Source organism: Sphaerodactylus townsendi, linkage group LG03 (assembly GCF_021028975.2).
Source record: "Sphaerodactylus townsendi isolate TG3544 linkage group LG03, MPM_Stown_v2.3, whole genome shotgun sequence".
Lineage (NCBI taxonomy): Eukaryota > Metazoa > Chordata > Lepidosauria > Squamata > Sphaerodactylidae > Sphaerodactylus > Sphaerodactylus townsendi.
This window is the reverse complement of record NC_059427.1, coordinates 139350940-139369488: the sequence shown is the minus strand read 5'-3', so window position 1 is coordinate 139369488 and position 18549 is coordinate 139350940. Positions and strand designations below refer to the sequence as shown.

At 42.4% G+C, this 18549-nt stretch overlaps 1 protein-coding gene across 1 annotated transcript in view; it reads right to left on the bottom strand.

Moving 5' to 3' along the window:
• Positions 1 to 640: 640 nt before the first annotated feature.
• The window catches only part of RACGAP1 (Rac GTPase activating protein 1), a 34660-nt gene continuing 16751 nt past the window's right edge, over positions 641 to 18549 (bottom strand). The window contains exons 5-18 of the mRNA XM_048491706.1: positions 17718 to 17848; positions 15220 to 15289; positions 14639 to 14692; positions 13799 to 13876; positions 11577 to 11694; positions 9907 to 10034; positions 8850 to 9014; positions 6445 to 6540; positions 6064 to 6262; positions 5179 to 5284; positions 4898 to 5030; positions 4616 to 4751; positions 2698 to 2806; positions 641 to 1756 (exon numbers count right to left, since the gene is read on the bottom strand). Of these exons, the coding sequence (XP_048347663.1) occupies positions 1681 to 1756; positions 2698 to 2806; positions 4616 to 4751; positions 4898 to 5030; positions 5179 to 5284; positions 6064 to 6262; positions 6445 to 6540; positions 8850 to 9014; positions 9907 to 10034; positions 11577 to 11694; positions 13799 to 13876; positions 14639 to 14692; positions 15220 to 15289; positions 17718 to 17848 (1599 nt within the window). The 3' untranslated portion in view covers positions 641 to 1680. The remainder of the gene's footprint in view (positions 1757 to 2697; positions 2807 to 4615; positions 4752 to 4897; positions 5031 to 5178; positions 5285 to 6063; positions 6263 to 6444; positions 6541 to 8849; positions 9015 to 9906; positions 10035 to 11576; positions 11695 to 13798; positions 13877 to 14638; positions 14693 to 15219; positions 15290 to 17717; positions 17849 to 18549) is intronic.

The following is an 18549-nucleotide window of genomic DNA, read 5'->3' as shown; positions in this document are numbered from 1 at the left end:
ATCCACCTATAGGTTAGATTAGTCCTTGGGTTCGACACAGTCAGTGTTTTAGTTAAGATCTGAATTCAAATCCACACACTATAATGAAGATCAATTGGTGGCTGAGGACCAGTTAGAATCCTGATCTAGTCTCCTTAATTAAGATATAGAGAAATTACCAAATTAAACTTCCTGGAGGGAGGAAGGGGCACACTAAAGCAGCGCCTGGGGCTCACCCTGGACACTGTGCCCCCCTGCTACACTAGCCTGGCTAGCTCCGCCCCCAAATGCCACATGGAGTTTGAGTACAAGGCCACCTGCCCCGCCCTGATTTCCAAATGGAGTTCAGAGCAGCACAACCTGTTTGCTGCTGGCCTCAACTGATTCTAACCAGTACAATGAATGGCTGACAGCACACCAGGTAGGTCACAGAAACCGAATCTTGATTCTCAAAAAACAACCATTACATCCAATTTGGACCCAAGATTTAAGTATTCTGTTAACTTCACTGAAGACAGCAGCACAAAAATGCAAATTTCTTAGCATTACAGATGGCTAACGCTGCAACATCCAAAGGATCAAGGCAAGATCAAGTCTTACAATTATTAATTTAGGATTACCGTAATATATAGGAAACATTTTAACCCATCATAAACCAACGTGGTCATGTTAAGATTTATTCTTCCAGCAACCTATACCCTAAGTAGATATTCTGACAAGATCAATGGAGGAATCTTTACAAACCTGATTTGCAAAATATTGGCGAGCAGAAAGTTTATGGGGAGAACCAGGCTGAATGAGTCAGTCCACTGTATTTTACAATGTAGTACATTCCATTTTACCTATTGAGAGTCCCTTTAAAAGCATACCCGTGAAACACATAAATTATAAATATAACAAAAAAGGGTATGATCAGATTACTGTGGTTACAACATCAAGAGCACCTCTACTACTTAACACATTTGTACTAGAATCTAGTTAAGTTAAAAACAACCTAAGCTAGGCTTCCAAAAGCTGCAGGTGACGGCCATACAATTAAAACCTCCATTTGGTATCATATTTACTCAGTGCCCTCCTATGCTGCCCAAGGAAGAACCTCAGATGTACAGCAATGTGTGCCCACACTATGGAACACTGGATTTCAATTTTTCACATGACGGAGTTCTGAGCGTACTTACTCTAAAAAAAAAAAAATAAGTCGTTGGTTTCACTAAAAATAGACTAACCAAGGGAGTACAAGTGTAGTTTCATCACGCACCATTTCTTTGTACCGCGGATCGGCACTCGTTTCCCCCAGGATTAAGGCTGTTGTTTGAAATGAGATTACTGCTGGTGCAAAATGCATCCTATCCTATCTTTTCCAACCACAACCCACAAATGAAACAATAATGGGGTACTTTGGACAGATGGTGGCAGCTTTCCAGCCATAGAAAACCATTTCCAAAAACAACTTCTTGCAGTTTTCCTACTAACATGCTGAATGGCTTCTGCCAATTATTTCCCTACAATAAATGTGATACGGCGCTAGATAACTTTATAGTGCACAGTAAAATTCAAATAAAAACAGTTCAACTAAAAACAGAAGTATACAGTTGATCGCAGTACACAGTGCAGCTGGGATAGTAAAGGAGCAACTTAACATTTTATTGTAGCAATCTGCTTAACCGGACTGTAAGCAGACATTCAGAACAAAAGCATATTTCATTTCAGCATTGGAGAGGCAAAATATTTGCCCTGTTGCCCTAGGGTGGTTGCAGACTTGCTTTTGCTTGAAAACCTGAAGAGCAAAAAAAAAAAAAAAAAAAAAAGGAAAGATTCAGTAGGGGACTTGTAGCACATTTACTTTGTAAAAGAACAACCTCCTTCGTGCAGATCGGCCAACAGCGTGGGCGGACACCTGACAGCATTTTTATCTTCACTGACCATTCCACTTGCTTTGCAATTTAACTGCTCACACTGTCCAAAGTATACACAGTATAAGACATTGAGAAGAGTGTGAATAAGTTCGTGACCTTTACACCCAGACACATGGCTTGGGCCTTCCCATCTCCCCCCTCCCCACCCAACCAGGGCTACTTTAATGCCAAGTGTGCAACAAGTTGCAGTAGCTACATTTATTCCCTGACTGATCTTTTGGTAAGGCTGCAATATATAGGATGGTGCACAGCAATTTCTGCAATATTTGTGCTACCTCACCTTTTTCTGACCACAACAAAATTGGCCTAAAGCCAATCCATAGACGTAGGATATCATCTATATCCTCTCAAGACTTATATCTGAACTAACAGCACAGCCTCTTTATGAGCAGGAAACCATAGGACTCGTAACAGGAAGCACTGCAGTCATCTGTGCTGAAGAAAAGTGATAATTTTTCACTGTTGCCACACTCCTGATTTGGAATGTTTACCGTCTGGGCGGCTATTTGTTCTGCACTACGCCAACCTAGAAGTAACTCATTATACACTTCCGTAGCAAGGAAGTAACTATCACCACCTAAGCTAATGTGATTTGCTGCAGTGAATGCTAAAATTTTCAAGTCTGTGGCCAAGAAGCTTCAGTGGATGAAGAGCAGGAAAAAAAATCACTGGCCAAGGAAGCCCAACTTACTTAGGTGTGGTCTTGCTGCAGTGAATGCTAAAATTTTCAAGTCTGTGGCCAAGAAGCTTCAGTGGATGAAGAGCAGGAAAAAAAATCACTGGCCAAGGAAGCCCAACTTACTTAGGTGTGGTCTTGCTAAATGTAGAGCGGACCTTCTGAGACAGAGAGCTACTTGAAGGAGTCTTTGTCATTTGCTGTTCTGGAGTGGTGACTGGTCCCAACATGCTCACTTTGCAACAAGACAAAAGAGGCAGGGTGTTGTCATTAGCATTTTAGCCCACTATATTAGTTACAGTAACCAACCTATTCATTGCAAACACATGTCTCAGGCAACCAGACGATTGTGCACATGGACACCCACCAAATGGCTAACATAGAAATCTATAATCAGAAGCAGAAGATGGAGAAGAGTGATTCTCTCTGCTAAAACGAGACCAGGAACTGATTGTGGTACACAGCATGAATTGTTAACGTGAAAAATTATAATGTCAAAAAAATTAGAATGTCAAAAATTAAAAGCTGCAGAAAAATACCAAAACATCCATAGTGCCAAGATACAATCTAAACCAAATTCTTGAAGAGTTTAAATACCATGTAAAGGACAATTCTGTATTATTAAGTTCAAGCAAGCATCAACTAGAAGAACTATGAGTTGAAACTAGGGAAACTAGGGATGTTATCAAGGAAGAATGCACAATGACTAATCCTGTAACCAAAAGAAATGAAAAGCATTGATGGATGCCTGAAAAACTCTTAAAATGGCTAAAAAATAGTTGAGAAGCAAAACTAAAAGATGACAGAAATAAAATCAGAAGTCTAAATGCAGTCCTTAAAGTGTAAGCATGTGTTGATGGTGAGCAAGATAATTCATGTCATAGTATTTCTGTCTGCTATGTATGGGTGTGAAAGTTGGACAGGAAAATGATGAAAGGAAGAAAGTGGGTTCATTTGAAACATGGTTTTGGAGGAGAGTTTTATGGATATCATGAACCGCCAAAAAAATCAATAAGTGGGTTCTAGATCTAATCAAGTAAGTAATCTGTAGGTAGAACAGCTTCCTCTGGGTTAAATTGTGTAGAAGGCTCAGTACACATATTTGACACTTAGAAATGTGTTTTTAGTAGCCAGCTTTCCCCAACCAAACCAAATATGCAATTTTCTGCCAAAAAAATTTCCAATCCAGCAACAAGGAAGGCTGATTTATGTGAACTTGTAGAAATAACATTGTTCTAATTTACAAAAGGCTGGTGCCAGGAATGGCAGTTTCATGTCAAATTCTTCTTTCTCTGTACTCTGTAGTAAGGTAAGCATGTCATGTCTCATCATCACATCTGCATTTCAGCAGCAACGATCATCGGCTTTGACCTGGCAAGGAAACTCCCAGCATGATGATATGTATTCCTACTGCTGATATCAGCCCATGTTCTTTGACATGTTCCAATACCACCTGGGGGCTTTTTTACTCTTAGAATATGCATGACAGGGGTCGGCAACCTTTAGCACCCAAAGAACCATGTGGCCCCGCCTCCCCAAGCCCCGCCCCCCCTCCTCCAGCTCTGGCCTCAGCCAAGCAGGCGGGATAGACAGCGGCGGTGATGCCAACAATGGCAAGTTGCACTTGGGGCGCGGCGAGCACACCTCCTTCCTTCCTTCCTTCCTTCCTTCCTTCCTTCCTTCCTTCCTCCCTCCCTCCCTCCGGCATCCTTTCCCCTCCTTCCCAAGAAGGGGGTGGGGAAGGAGGCACGCTCGCCGCGCCCCAAGTGCAACTTGCCGTCGTTGGTGTCGCTGCTGCGGAGCCACAGTACAAGGATGAAAGAGCCGTGGGTTGCCGACCCCTGTGCATAAGATACTGCAAGAAGAAAGTGGTTACTAGGTCAGATGGATAAACATGATGGTATAAGTGCAATTATCTGAATTATCAGTAGGACCAGCAGCTGTAGCAGGAACCTAGTGTGTGAACATTAAGATGTTTGTTGGAAGGAGTAAATTTCAGTTGGCATAGCAGTTGGATACTAGCAAGCAATTCGACATGGATTACCTTTAAGATCTGGGGTGCAAGGTGTGGAATAGGCATTGGAATTTTCAATGATATGCTCTAGATCAATATTTTCTTGTTCCACCATCAGAAATTGGTTCCAGTATTCAACAGGCAGACTCATCAGCCGCTCCACAACCTACAGAAAGACAGGTGATTGGTTATCCCCTCTTATACAAGAAAGCAGAAAAGGCACAGTAAAGAAAAATGAATACTGCAACACATCACACTTGGATGTGCCCAAATTTCACAGGTTGCCCCAATTTAACCTTATAACTGGCTTACCTTGGGTTGTCTTTTTGTGTCTTGCAGTAGTGTCATGGGGTCAGGATCTGGCACAGCGTGCCCAACTATTGTTGGCCCGAACACTTTGGCCAAGTTGCCAACATCCATTTTGGTGTCTAGACTCTGAGCCACTCTAGGGAAGAGAAAGGCATTTTTAAACAGAGCACATCTGTAATGAGAAACTCTCTGAAAAAGGCTCAAATGGCAAGTCTGCCACCCTCCAAATGCATTTCATCATCTGGAGGGGAAAAAATGTCAGCAGGTGTCTAGACTGAACTCACCTCTGGAGATGTATGATAAGGAAAGCCAAAGTGTCTCTGTTCGCCTGAGGGAGCTCCCCGACTGTTTGGTACATGGCCGCCACACTGTTGTCCTCATCCATGATTTCTTTGAACAAAACAAAACAAAAGCACTTTGGGACTATTTTTGACATGTCAGCAAAACTTCATTAGAGATGAAGTAGTGGCTTGTCCCATATCCAATGCATTACTGTGTCTGTTGGGCTCAGAAGTCCACATTAAAGCCCAGCAAACAGAAATTACCATTAATATTCCAGCATAAAACTTTTAAGCCGCTATGAATATTTTAGTCTCAGTGACAGAACTAGGGATATCACCCATGTAGACTAACACAATTTACCCACTATGGTATTAAATGAGCAAACTGTAGGCTCACACACTTCCTCTTCCCTTCATATGCTGCAATTTCTTTCCTGTTGCAGTGAGGCATGGTTGCCCTTACACTCAAACTGGCCCACTGTCCTCCACACCAGTCCTAGAAGCCACAGTTCTAACACGGTTTCAGTTCCTGGTTTGAAGGACATGTAGAAGCCGTATATTGTTGGGTCAGAGGTAACAGCAATTATGGCTAGCTGCAAAAGAAAATACACTAGAAATCAGGAGGACGACGTGATTCCAAGTATGGCGTGAAGTCTGAACTGAAGTGTAAATGAGAACATGTACAAAATAAGACACAGAAAGGGATAAAGCCAGATGGTAAGACATGGAGTGCTTATATAGTTCTTAATCATTATGCTGTGGTCCATGTTAAGAGAGTTTAGACTCTGTCACATGGCATTGTTCTGTAGGTTTGCCCAAAGCAGAAAAGGCCCAGGTTTACACATGACATGCTCCAGACAGGGGAAAGGCACTTGAAATTATTTTTACCTGCTGCCTCCATGAAAGCCTTGTTAAGGCGGAAGGTGAGAAGGGGCTCCTTAAGTTTGCGAAGGAAATCTTTAAGGAGGCCACATATGGCGTGGATATCTTCCACTTTGCTAAGCAGGGGCACAGTTTTGCCTCGAAGGAACTTCTCCTTTAGCTCTCTCACGGTCCGGTCACAGCCAGAAATTCGGTAGAGGCCTGTCTGTAGAAACAACAATGATTACACCATTACCCCAAGCAAGTTCTATAAACTTTTGTGGAACTCATTTCCTGAAGTACAAGATGATTCTGCGCTCACCACACAAGTTCCTTTAATAGAATTTATTTTTTCTTCTTGCCAATAATTCCATAAATGAGATACAAATCTTTCAAGCTCATTCTTACCTCGTGCAGCCCACGTTGTTCAATCTCATTTACACAATGAACTACAATGGAGGGGATCATGGGAGAAGTCAGAGATACAAAATCTGCAAGGGTTCCCTAGAAAGAACAGGATGATTTTTTCCATCAGCAGTAATCTTATACAATTTCCACAGAAGATAGCTTTGAGAAATAAAAGTACAGGTTGCAGCGACAGCTTCGACAATAACACTATCTAACCAGACTTTCGATACAAACCCACAGATAACCTTCAGTCTAGGATCAAAAACAAAATGGCTTTTAAGTGAACTTTGTAGCCAAATCTTAAAGCTTCAGGGTCAGATTCTACAGATAAGCCAGAATATGTAGTAGAAACCACACTGAGTTGATAAGGGGGCCCTAGAGCTCCCTGAACAAATTTCACACATTCTCTGGCTGGCATAAAATGTGTGCATACCAATTATTTAAGCATACCAAGGCAAGCTGCAATCATTCTATCACAGACATCATCCCCTTCCTGCTGCAAACCAAACAGCATTAGAATATTTCAGTGCCTCTCTGAAAAGCCTTTAAGCATGCCAGGTGAGTGGCAAGACCAGTGTTGTTCCTGTTTTGTCTAGCAAATGCCAGACATCATGACTGGCTGCTCCTTGTTTGGTGTAACCCTTCCAGTTTACACCCGGCCATGAGCAACACTGCCTCAGAACGTGTTCTTCCGGTTCCCGTTCATTTGAATGTTAGTAATGCAACTCTGTTCCTTACATGGTCTTTAAACACTTCAGGAGTGTTATTTAGATTGAATTTTAGCATTATGAATGTTTGGGTGTTTCTCTTCAGGCCTCATTCTAATTTTTGATATTAATTCATGGTCTGTACCACCATCAGTTCCCGGTCTTGTTCTAACAGAGTGAATAGAGCTTCTATATATTTCTTGGCCCTGGCTCCAGCCTGGTTGGAACTCTCTGTCAACTGACACCAGGGACCTTAAACAGAGCCTGAAAGATGGAGATGTTCCACTGGGCTTTTGGTTGAGGCCACCCATTGTCTGATATTCCATCTTGCTAGCCTCTCAATCCCCAACTATTAATTACTAACCATCTGTTCTGGATGAATTAGTGTACCCTCCTCCCTTTCTTTGCTCTCCCATCATCCTTGGACAACACAGACAAACTGTCAAGGCAGGGAGATGAATACTATAGGCTATATAGGATTATTATTTTATTTGATATCACAGCTGCCAGTTCTTTAGCTGGTTGTTGGCCTTTCATTACCATTTGAGCCTCACCCAAAGGCCTAGAAAGTTGTAATGTATCGGCGTAGTATTTGTGCGGATCCCAGCAGGGCTGCCTTCTGAATCTGGCAGATGTTAATTTTGTCTATTTGAAGATGTTTCAAGTGCTGCCCTAGCATTTTCGGAATGGCACCCCGGCTGCCAATTACCACTGCGATTGGAAGTAGCAATTTGCAAAGTATTATTTGTCATCATTAATAGATTTTCTATTTAGGTTTTAGTACTATTAATTTATTGTATTTGTATTGTATTGCTATGTTTTAAATCTTTGTAAGCCACCCTGAGCTCAACCCTGGTTGGGAATGGGAGAGATATAAATTTAATAAAATGATAATAATTATTATTATGTCCAAGTATACCACTGTCTCTTCAATTGCGTGAAACATTTGCTGTGAACAAATTGTTATCTCTACAACATTCTATAACTTGCTCTCCACCTTCTCATCATGCTCCTTGCCCAGATCTTCCAACAATATTTGATTCTGTTTTGTTTCCTAATATTTAATTCTAGTCACCGATGATTACCACCACATCTTATTTAGGTGTATGGTCAATTTCTTCCTGGATGCTTGCATGAAAGCTTTTAATTTCGTCCTCTTTAGCAGCTACAGTTGGGGCATAAACTTCAGTGATGCTGACAGGCTTTCAATGAGGTCTGATTGATACTATTTGGTCACACTTTGCATTATGGCCCCTGATTATGTTACCATTAAAACAACTCCATTTTTTCTATATTTATCATTTCCAGAGTGAAATGCTTTGGGGGTTTTTTTGGCCTGGATCCATCAGCATTCCCTAACTACAGAGTTGTTCCTTCAAGAGGGAATGCAACCCCATCCAGAGTAGGTGACACCTTAAGTCCCAGGTCAGAATTTCCACTCATTAGTAGCAATTCCATCTTGTCAGGATTAAGCTTAAGAATTAAAATCTGAACCCAAGAATTAAAATCTGAACTCAAGCCCAGTACTCTAACCACTACACCACACAGAGATATCCTCAAATTTTTGCTGTTGGCATAGTGAACCTCAAAGGTATTTTCAGACATCATTCACTTACATTTTAGTCCTTTCCTTGCCAGACCCAACGTAAGATTATGCAGCTGTAGACCACATAAGAAATTACTTGGACAGGAACATACCTCTCCAATTCTTACAGGTGTTCCTGCCAAGGTTGGGATGCAGGGCAGGGGGCAACGATCTCGACATTCTGGATGAGTCACTACTCGGCAGTCTCTGCACTTCAGGGACAATTTCCCAAACTTTATACGCTTGCCACATGGAACACATGACTCTGGTTTGATAACCTGGGGTGAGGGGGAGAAAAAAGAGATCAAACACACATGTAAGGAACAGGCCTGATTATGGAACAAAGTACTGGAAAGCTCAGTCTAAAAGATTTCCTGATGAGACCTATTTATTCCATAATTTTTATCCTGCTGGCAATGATGGTCTGATGTTTCAAGAGCCTCAAGTGTAAATACATACAAAATGATTTTTTGCTGTGTTTTCATTTTCTCCCTCCCAAATTATAAGCAACATTAAACAGCCAAATAGCTTCCTGCGCAGTAAGTAAACCAGCTTCCCAAGCCAACTCAGCAAGTCTGGGATATAGGATCTGGGAAGAAAATTAACATTTGCATAAAAAGTTTAACTAAGTTTTCTTTCACCTATTTAAGGGTTAAGCATTACATTTAAATGCCTGCAGTAGGTTTGAAAACTATGGCTAAATATCTGCACCAAGCAAACCAGTTTACTTTAATGTCCTTGCAAGGCACTGCTGCCATCTTCTTAAACATAGGTGTTTGTTGGATTTAACTGTCAATCAAAACAATGGTTTCATGCATGCTTAGGAACATGAATTGCTTATTGGGGTCTTAACCTTTTTAAGCATCCCTCCACATTTGGTCAGAGGGCAGCCTAACAGAGGATGTCTTGTTCCTCATGGTCTTACCTCCAAAAAAAAATGGTAGCACCGAGAGTTGAGCTTCACCTAAAAGTCCGAATCTGGGGGCAGCAAATTCCCAGAAGGTGGGGTTCCTTCAGATATCATGGACTCAAAACATTTAGGAGAGTTTTAGAAGAGAAAAATCAGGGCTTGGAAATCATCCTGGAAACAGTAACTTTCTTGGCACTCGTAAAACCGCCAAAAGCATCAAAAACATCTTCAGAAAGTCAGTCTACTGCCTGCCTGCTCACCGTTTTTGATACAAATTCGTGTAGTCTTATCCCAGTGCTCCCAGGAGTGCTAGATCCATCCGTTTCAGATCTGGTTTCCAGTTTCCTGCTTCCCAGGCTTGAGTCGCTGCTCCAGGGCTGCAGAATAGCTTAGATGAAGACAAAGGGGGGGGGGGGGGGGGAAGAACCATTTCCAAAACTCAGTCTCTGACACAGGACTAAAACTGGCAGAAGTGATCTTCAGTTTGAACTATGGAGCACGCCATTTCTCAGCAAGTAAAATACAGCTGCTCTTTGCAATGGCTGGCTAATGTTCCAAGAACATCCAATTTTGTGTTCATTTCCTCTTCTTGGTATTAAAATAATTAGAGCTTCATTTTTTCCCCCCAAAAGAAAAATATTTTCCAGCCTTTTTTCCAGCATGGGCTCTGACTTGGAAGGAAAGGATATTTAGTGGTCTGCTTTTAGTGTGTCTCTTTAATCTTTGTTAGGGCAGATATAAAAGGAACATATGGGATGGGTTGAAGGAGAGCATGAAAATATATTACAGCATGCTAGTCCCTGCTACATAGTATAAAAGAAAGCGATTTTTAAAAGGAGCCTAAGCTACACAATATAAGTGTGCCAGAGAAAATCTGCTTTTGCTATATTCATAACAAATCTGAAACATACACTGAAATATGGTCTACTGTATTTAATCTCAGTAGCAACATTGATCTGGATGGGCCAGGCTAGCCTGATCTGGTTAGATTTTGGAAGATAAGCAGGATCGTCCATGGTTAGGACTTGGAAGAGTCCAGGGTTGCAGTGCTGAGGAACATGGTTTGCCTTGAAAACCCTCTGGCATTTCCGTAAGTCAGCTGTGCCTTGATGGCACTTTCCACCCCCAGCAACTTTCTGATCACAGAAAGTCATTCTTATTTGTCTCCACATCTTTATAGCAAGAGACAAGACACGGGTTAAAGGCTGAAGCTACAAGAAGTTAAGTAGCTCATTAATTCTCAACTCGGACCCGCTCTATGGATCAAAACATCTATGTAAGGGACACCAAGAAATAAGGTAGATGTTTCTACAAACTTAGAGGAATCCCCCAGGTTTGCTCAAAAATCTGAAAACAAAAATGGGTGGGGGGAGGGGACGCTGAAGTAGCAAAAAGGAACATCTGCACATATGAAAACATACTGAGAAAGAAACAACTGATACTTTCGGTTGCTGTGAAGAGTCCAGAAGTTGAGGGACAGGAGAAAATGCAGCAGCTGGGGGAGAGCAGGAGAAAGGGAGCAAAAAAATTGAAAAGAAGAAGAGTTGGATTTATATCCTCCCTTTCTCTCCTGTAAGAAGACTCAAAGGGGCTTACAAACTCCTTTTCCTTCCCCCCTCACAACAAACACCCTGTGAGGTAGCATGTGTTGCAGTGCACCAGATAAGCCTCACAGCTCAAGTGGCAGAGCGGGGAATCAAACCCGGTTCTCCAGATTAGAGGGCACCTGCTCTTAACCACTACACCACGCTGGCTCTCTCAGGTGGGAAGGAATAAAGAAAGCAGGGGAAGGAAAAGAAGGACAAGGAGAGAGAAGGGGAGAATGGAGAAAACAGACACAAATAAGGAAAAACAGCAGCAAGCAGACACACGACGAGGAAGGTGGCCAACACAGTACGAGAGATGTGACAACCTGAAAATAGATACTGACCTGCCTTCCTACGACTTCCAGCATAAGAAGGTATTGTCTCAATAGTGGAGATTGCTTCAATTGGGCCTCCATCATTAGGTACCGTGAGGGTTGTTTTTGCAACTATTGATTCGTTTCCCTGAAATGAGACATCTGAGAGATTAACTGTAACAAGATGCAGTCAGGGGAGATATATAAGAGGCTTTCTCTTCCCGAGCATACGAAACCCGTAATCCATTCTAAGTTAGTGCAGCCTCAGGCACTTCCTTGATATATTGCACAGCACAGAAACTCTGGTTTCAAAAATGAGACCCTCCGTGGTGAAACCGAGAGACAGCGAGAGATATGGGAGTACTGTGACTTGGATTCCATAATCCATTTTCAACAACAGAACAGTACTTGTCAGCATATGGGGTGGGAGAGGGGTGACGACGACACACATTTCCACCATTTCTCCCTTCCAACTGCAAAGTCCGACTCTGTCCCGTAAGATCCCCGGACTTCCAGGAATATAATGGAGGGAACATTTAGGGGGATGTAGCATGAGGCAAAAATGTGGACATCTCATTTGTGAGCTTTGCTCACAGATCTTGCAGGATCAAAGCATATATGTTGATGGCCTAATTTTCATGAAGAAAGATAGCCAAGAGATGGGCTGCACCTCATGAACAGTGGAAAATGTACTGGGCTGAGGCCTACTGGATCTGATCAAGAGGCCTGTGGAGAACAGAGATATAAGCTCAAAGGCCAGTAGTAAAGACAGGGTATCAGGTGCTACAGGAGAAACTGAGGTACCTAAAAAAGTCAAAATAAGGTGTGTCTATTGTTATTAGAGCAGAATTACTATAGTTCTCAATAAATGAGAGGGTAGAGGAAATTAATTGAGGACCTTGAACTCCTAATGCAAATGTGTCTTAACAGAGACTTGGGGGTGGGTGGGTGATATTTCCATGATTAGAATGCAGCAGTTGAAACGGTTCAAAAAGAACAGATACAAAAGAAAGGAAGGAGGAGTGGCGTTCTGTGTAAAAATGTGTACTGCTGCTTACAGTCAAATTGTATATTCAAATAAGATGAAAGCACAGAAAATACCACATGGATCTTTCAAGAACAAATTCTATCAAACTGAACTTATTTTTATTGTGCAATGAGCTCAGATCATGGGACTGCTGCGGATGCAATACATCTTGATTTCGGCAAACCGTCTGACAAAGTTTCTGGTGGTATTTTGGTAGGCAAAATAGTTAAATGTGTGCTGGAGGATATTAGCATCCTGCGGATCCACACAGCTGGCTGGAGAATAAAGAGAGTTTTTAATGGCACTTCATCAGTCTGATTCACTGTTAATTTCTTCTTCTTAAATTGTCCTTCCTGGGTTGAGCTTTGCAACAAGCACCTCATTTAATAGGCTCCAGTTAAAATGTCCGAAGAGACTATTAAGTCCTTGAATCTTCACTAGTATCAAGGCGTTCCAATGGCCCAATAGAAGTCCCATTGTATGTCCCTTGTAGGATTCCAGCAGTGTCAAGGCACTCCTAATATCTTCTGCAATATCATTTCAAAAGGCTGGGCCAGCCGTGAAAAAGCCCTCGAGGGAAGTGGTGTATGAGCTAATTAATAAATACTGCTTTGCTTGAAAAAGTGGCTGCATAGAGCAACCTGCGCCTCTCCAGATGTTCATGGACTACAATCCCCATCAGCCCCTGCCAGCATGGCCAATTGGCAGAGAAGAAGTGGGGGAGTATGGATTTATATACCTTGCTTTTCTCTCCTGCAAGAAGACTGAAGGTGGCTTACCGACTCCTTTTTTTCTCTCTCCCCGCAACAGACACCTGGCAATGTAGGTGAAACTGAGAGAGTTCTTTGAGAACTGTAACTAGCCCAAGGTCACCCAGCAGGAATGTAGGAGGGGGGGGGGCAAATCTGATCCAGCAGATAAGAGTCTGCTGGCTCATGAGAAAGAGTGGGGAATCAAATCTGGTTCTCCAGATTAGAGTCCACTTGCTCTTAACCACTGCACCACATATCTAAAGAGACAGACCTTCAAGTACATGGGCCATAGGTCATGCATATCTCCCCACTTAGCATAACTGCCAGGGTATCTAGAAATGGGAAGGAGTCCATGTGCACCACCCTAAGCTCCTTGGAGGAAGGGCAGCATAAAAGGTGTGTTGATTTTTTTAAAACTGCAAGTAGCTGCCATGACACAAAGAAACCAAAATAGCCTTTGCAAAACCACATACCTGGTCCACTGTAGAACCAATGGAGCGAGTTTTCTTTAAAGGACCAGGTGGGCCTTCTATAAACTGCCTGGACGAGCGCTGTGAAAAAGACATTTGCCACAGAGAAGATCAAAGAATGCCTCGGTAAAATGAAATTAAGTTCTATTAGGGCACTCAAATACTAAATTCGTTCACGTCTTTGAACTTCCAATGGATATGATACTCTTGAAGTATTCTAGAGAAAATGTTCGTTGCAAATTTCGCTTGAATTGACCTCTCTAAACTGGGGTATGCATAAATTGTCTACTGAATGAGTAAAACTGAGAAATAGGAAGTGGTAAGGGAGGAAGAAAGGAAGGTCTCCAGCTTGGCGGGGTGTTCTTTTACATACATGAGAGACAAAATTCAACTTTCCAGCTGTATTAACCTGCAGGACCAAACCATGGAAGTTTCAGATTCCGTCTTAGACCCAATAAACCGAACTGTTAAGAGTTGTCTTCTTCATAAAGCATTAGAAATCTGAACCAAATTTCAGCCTGAAATAAGTACTGTGTCCATATATCACAAACCAATTTTCAGTGGCACAGTACATATGCAAATTTGGCAAGGTACATGTTAGAGTGACAGAATGGGAACACACATGTATGCCACTGGAAGCACATCCCACCACGGGACGGGGTTGGGGAAAGAACAGAACTATTCCATGAAGCACATCACTGTATACTTTGAATGTGAAGCTCGAGAAGAAGACGTTTATCAGTTTGACCTAAGTGGTGAACCAGCGTAGAAATTCAATAGTGTGAGAAACATCTAGTTCATATCAGATCATAGAAGTCAATAAAGGAGAAAAAGAGTACATACCCTTTTCTCTCTTTTTTTCAATTTCACAGTCTTTACCAATGTGGAATCCCAGTCCTGGAGATGAGAAAAGAATCTGGTTAGCATCCTCTAGTTTGCAGCTATATGCATGCTCTTTGTTCAATTTGACTGTCCACCAATTTAAAAACTACAAGTCCTGTGATCTGTCAGACCAGGGAGTGCGGAACTGATGTTACATGTGCAACACCCAGAAGAACTTAGAAGCAAAAAGTGAAGTAATGAAGATAAAGGAAACTCACACGGACAGAACAAAACTAATTACTCAGAGTTATACTTTCATAACATCACTTTTAAGACAAAACCGCACAACAACCCTTCACATTCCACCAAAAATGCAATTTAAAAAATCTCCTCTTGTGCGTGTGGTGGTGGTGGTGGGGAGAGACCTTGGTCTCAGTGGGCAATGCAGCAGGTGAGTCTGCAGTGCAGAGGCAGGAATTGGCAATATTCCCTCCCCTACTCCACAACCATACTCCCAGAAGTGACCTTCTGTTCACATAAGATGGACTCTGGATTGGAACCATTCCGAAAAAGCAACACAAGAGAGGTAACAGTTACATTACCAGGGATTCATCAGTCTTGTCAAAGCTTATGTCAGACAGAATTGAACCAGATTCGTCTATCGTTGACAGTCTACGAAATGAAAACATACATACATTACACACAGAGAACACTCTTATATGTTTACTAACCCAACTGCTCAGCCTTTCAATACACGCTGTTAATGAATGACACACAGTAAGCAGAACTATACACATTATGAGCACCGGCAATTTTGCTGCACAAGCACAGATCTGGACGCCCGCAACAGAAGTTGGAATGCCAAGATTAGCAACTTTCCTTTTTTATTAAAAAAGAAACCCCAAAGAGGTTCCTGAAAATAAAGAATGCAAAGTAATGTGATAGTTCATATAGTGTATTTTCTTTTCAGGATTTATGCACTTTGTGTGCAGAACACACACACGCTCCAGAACACACACATGCTCCAGTGAGGTTACGTGCCATGCTGCTTTTTAAGAGATCTGGGGAAGCCAGGAGAATAAGCTCCTCTGCTTCTTCAACAGAGCTGTCACTTGGCCATGATGAGGGGGCTTCAAAAAACGAAAAAAGCGCCACAGAAAGACCTTTCAAAACATGATGGATTTGTCCACCAAGGATTCAGAAATTAAACTGGGCTTTTAGGATGAACTTGCAATACGGTGCACAGATGCCAGTAGCCAGGTTGACCAAGGCCCGGATCTTTTTTTGCGTAGTGGCGTAGGAGGTTAAGAGCTTGTGTATCTAATCTGGAGGAACCGAGTTTGATTCCCAGCTCTGCCGCCTGAGCTGTGGAGGCTTATCTGGGGAATTCAGATTAGCCTGTACACTCCCACACACGCCAGCTGGGTGACCTTGGGCTAGTCACAGCTTCTTGGAGCTCTCTCAGCCCCACCTACCTCACAGGGTGTTTGTTGTGAGGGGGGAAGGGCAAGGACATTGTAAGACCCTTTGAGTCTCCTACAGGAGGGAAAGGGGGGATATAAATCCAAAACTCTTCTTCTCTCCACCAGTGGCCTTTCGCTTAAAACTGTGGATACTGGAGGCATAATGAATGCCAACTGCATAATCTACTCTTGCCACACACTTAAGGTTTGTAGGATGCAGACAGAGGAGAGGGGAGTAGGGTTTTATTCAAAGGAGGCACACAACCTAGGATAGAGTTATGTGCCGTTGCCTCAACCTCAGCATGAAACAGGACAGCACAAGCTTAGCACATGCTCCAGAGTTTTGGGTGACCTTTTCTCATCCCTTTGAGTGCAATTTTATTCTGAATAATGGGCCAGAAATGCCAAATTTTGTATTATTTCACCATTCCAGAGTAAAACAAATGTTTATTAGATGCAGCATCCCCCCGCACAGTCCCTTTACTAACCTATTTAAATCTGAGACCAATCCCAGCTCCAGCTCAAAGCAGCATTCCCAGAGCAACCATATAACTTTATATTCTATTTAATGTACCATATGCATGTAGAGCTATTTATAACAGCATTTACAGCATCTTCAGTGTCTTCTTCAGTCACTCATTGGAATTCCCAAGTGTTACCTTCTTTGACAGCTTGTGCACAGAGCAGAACCCCGTACTTAACTGTATAAAAGGAGCCCTTTTTATATTTATTAGATTTTTTATCCTGCTATACCCCACTGATGCAGATTCACAACGGCTCACAAAATTCATAAAAACACTGACTCATCCTCTACTTGTCTTGGCACCCTAAACCAGTGGGCTGTAAAACCAGTCAAAGGTGGGAAACAATCAAAGGACAGAGATCACAAATTAAACAAGGAGGGAAAGGAAGGGAGGGAGTGAGGGGTAAGAGGATCCTCTTACCTAACAAGAAAAATGACAGCTGTCTGTAACTAGATCAATTGCTGGAAAAAGAATTTCTGAGCTGGTGTTTAGACTTACTACCGTTGTAGAGGCAGAGTTACTGTGGGTCTTCTGGGCTGTGTGGCCGTGGCATGCAAGGGAGGAGAGGGAGGGAGCCAGCATCTGGACATGGCCCACCCACCCTAGCAGATGGAGAGGGAGGGGAGGGAAGGGTGGCATGCAAGGGAAGGGGAGGGAGGGAGGGGAGGGAGGGAGGGAGGGAGGGAGTAAGGGGTGGCATGCAAGGGAGGGGGAGGTCTACACGTCTACATTAAAGGAAAATCTTTTTTTTTTCTTAAAGAGATTGGGCTATAAGCATAATTGAACTGGGTTCTGCACCACAAAAGAGTATTTCAGCAAAACAATGCGGCACAGAACTTGCAATGTAATTGTGCAATTCTCCTTGCCCCAGTGTCAGATAAAAGTGGTTTCCGGCATCGAACTTGTACTGGTACGTTGTGAATCAAGAAACTTGACATTTAAGCAGATGTCTTTCAAAGTTCTGAACAAGAACGGCTAAGTTCAGGCCCACTTAAGCTAGCCAAATGCATTTAAAAAGTTCTATTGTTGCCCTGGCTGTAACACGCAAAGTCTATTATCTTTGCAGCCTATTGTAGAAACATCCTACATCAAGGTGAAACCTGACTAGCCTACCTTTTGTTCCCACTGGAGGAAGTTTGAAGCCTGTTTAAGAAGGCCAGTGCTGACTTCTGTTCTTCAGTCAGCTGAATACTGCCTGATGAATCACACATGAGCAGCTCTCTGATCAGCTGGATCTGCCGCTCCTACAAGTTGGGAAACATCAAAAGTAGTTTTGCTTTACATTTATGAGACACATGACCCATAATAACATAGCTTTCTAAGGAAAGTTGCTACACCAACTGCATATAAATGTCTATAAAGAGATATGCACCTGTCTCTCAAGTGATAGCATCAACTTAGTTTAAAGCGGCAGCAGAGAAATTCTGCAGGATCAAATTGCCACCTCGTGGAAAAAGATAAGGTGCTCCAAATACATTCTGTTGAGCCATAAAGTAATTTGCCAGTATCTTACAGATTCCATTTGCAAATCGCAATAGTTTCCACCATGTTAGCAAGGCAAGAAAACAGCACTTTTGAATTCAACAAATGTCCAAAAATGTATTCCCACCTGCTCAGAGAGGCAATGAAGCACACACACAAACATACCATGATGGGCTGAATGGACACATGCAGTTTAATTTTTTTGGAGGAGGGGGTCTGCACTAGGGAAAAGGTCAATTAGCAACAGCAAAGTCTCTTTTAGGTTACAGGAATCAGCGGCTAAGTTTAGCTCCATGAGAAACAATCAATCCCCCAAACACAAATCAAAGCCAAACAAATTGCATAGCACCTAATAAAATGCCCTGTCGGAACAATTAGGAAAGAGGACAGATTAATCTCCCGATGGAGGGTGTTTAGCTCAACAGCTGAGAAGATGGTCTCTTGGGTTGCCACCCCCCCCCCC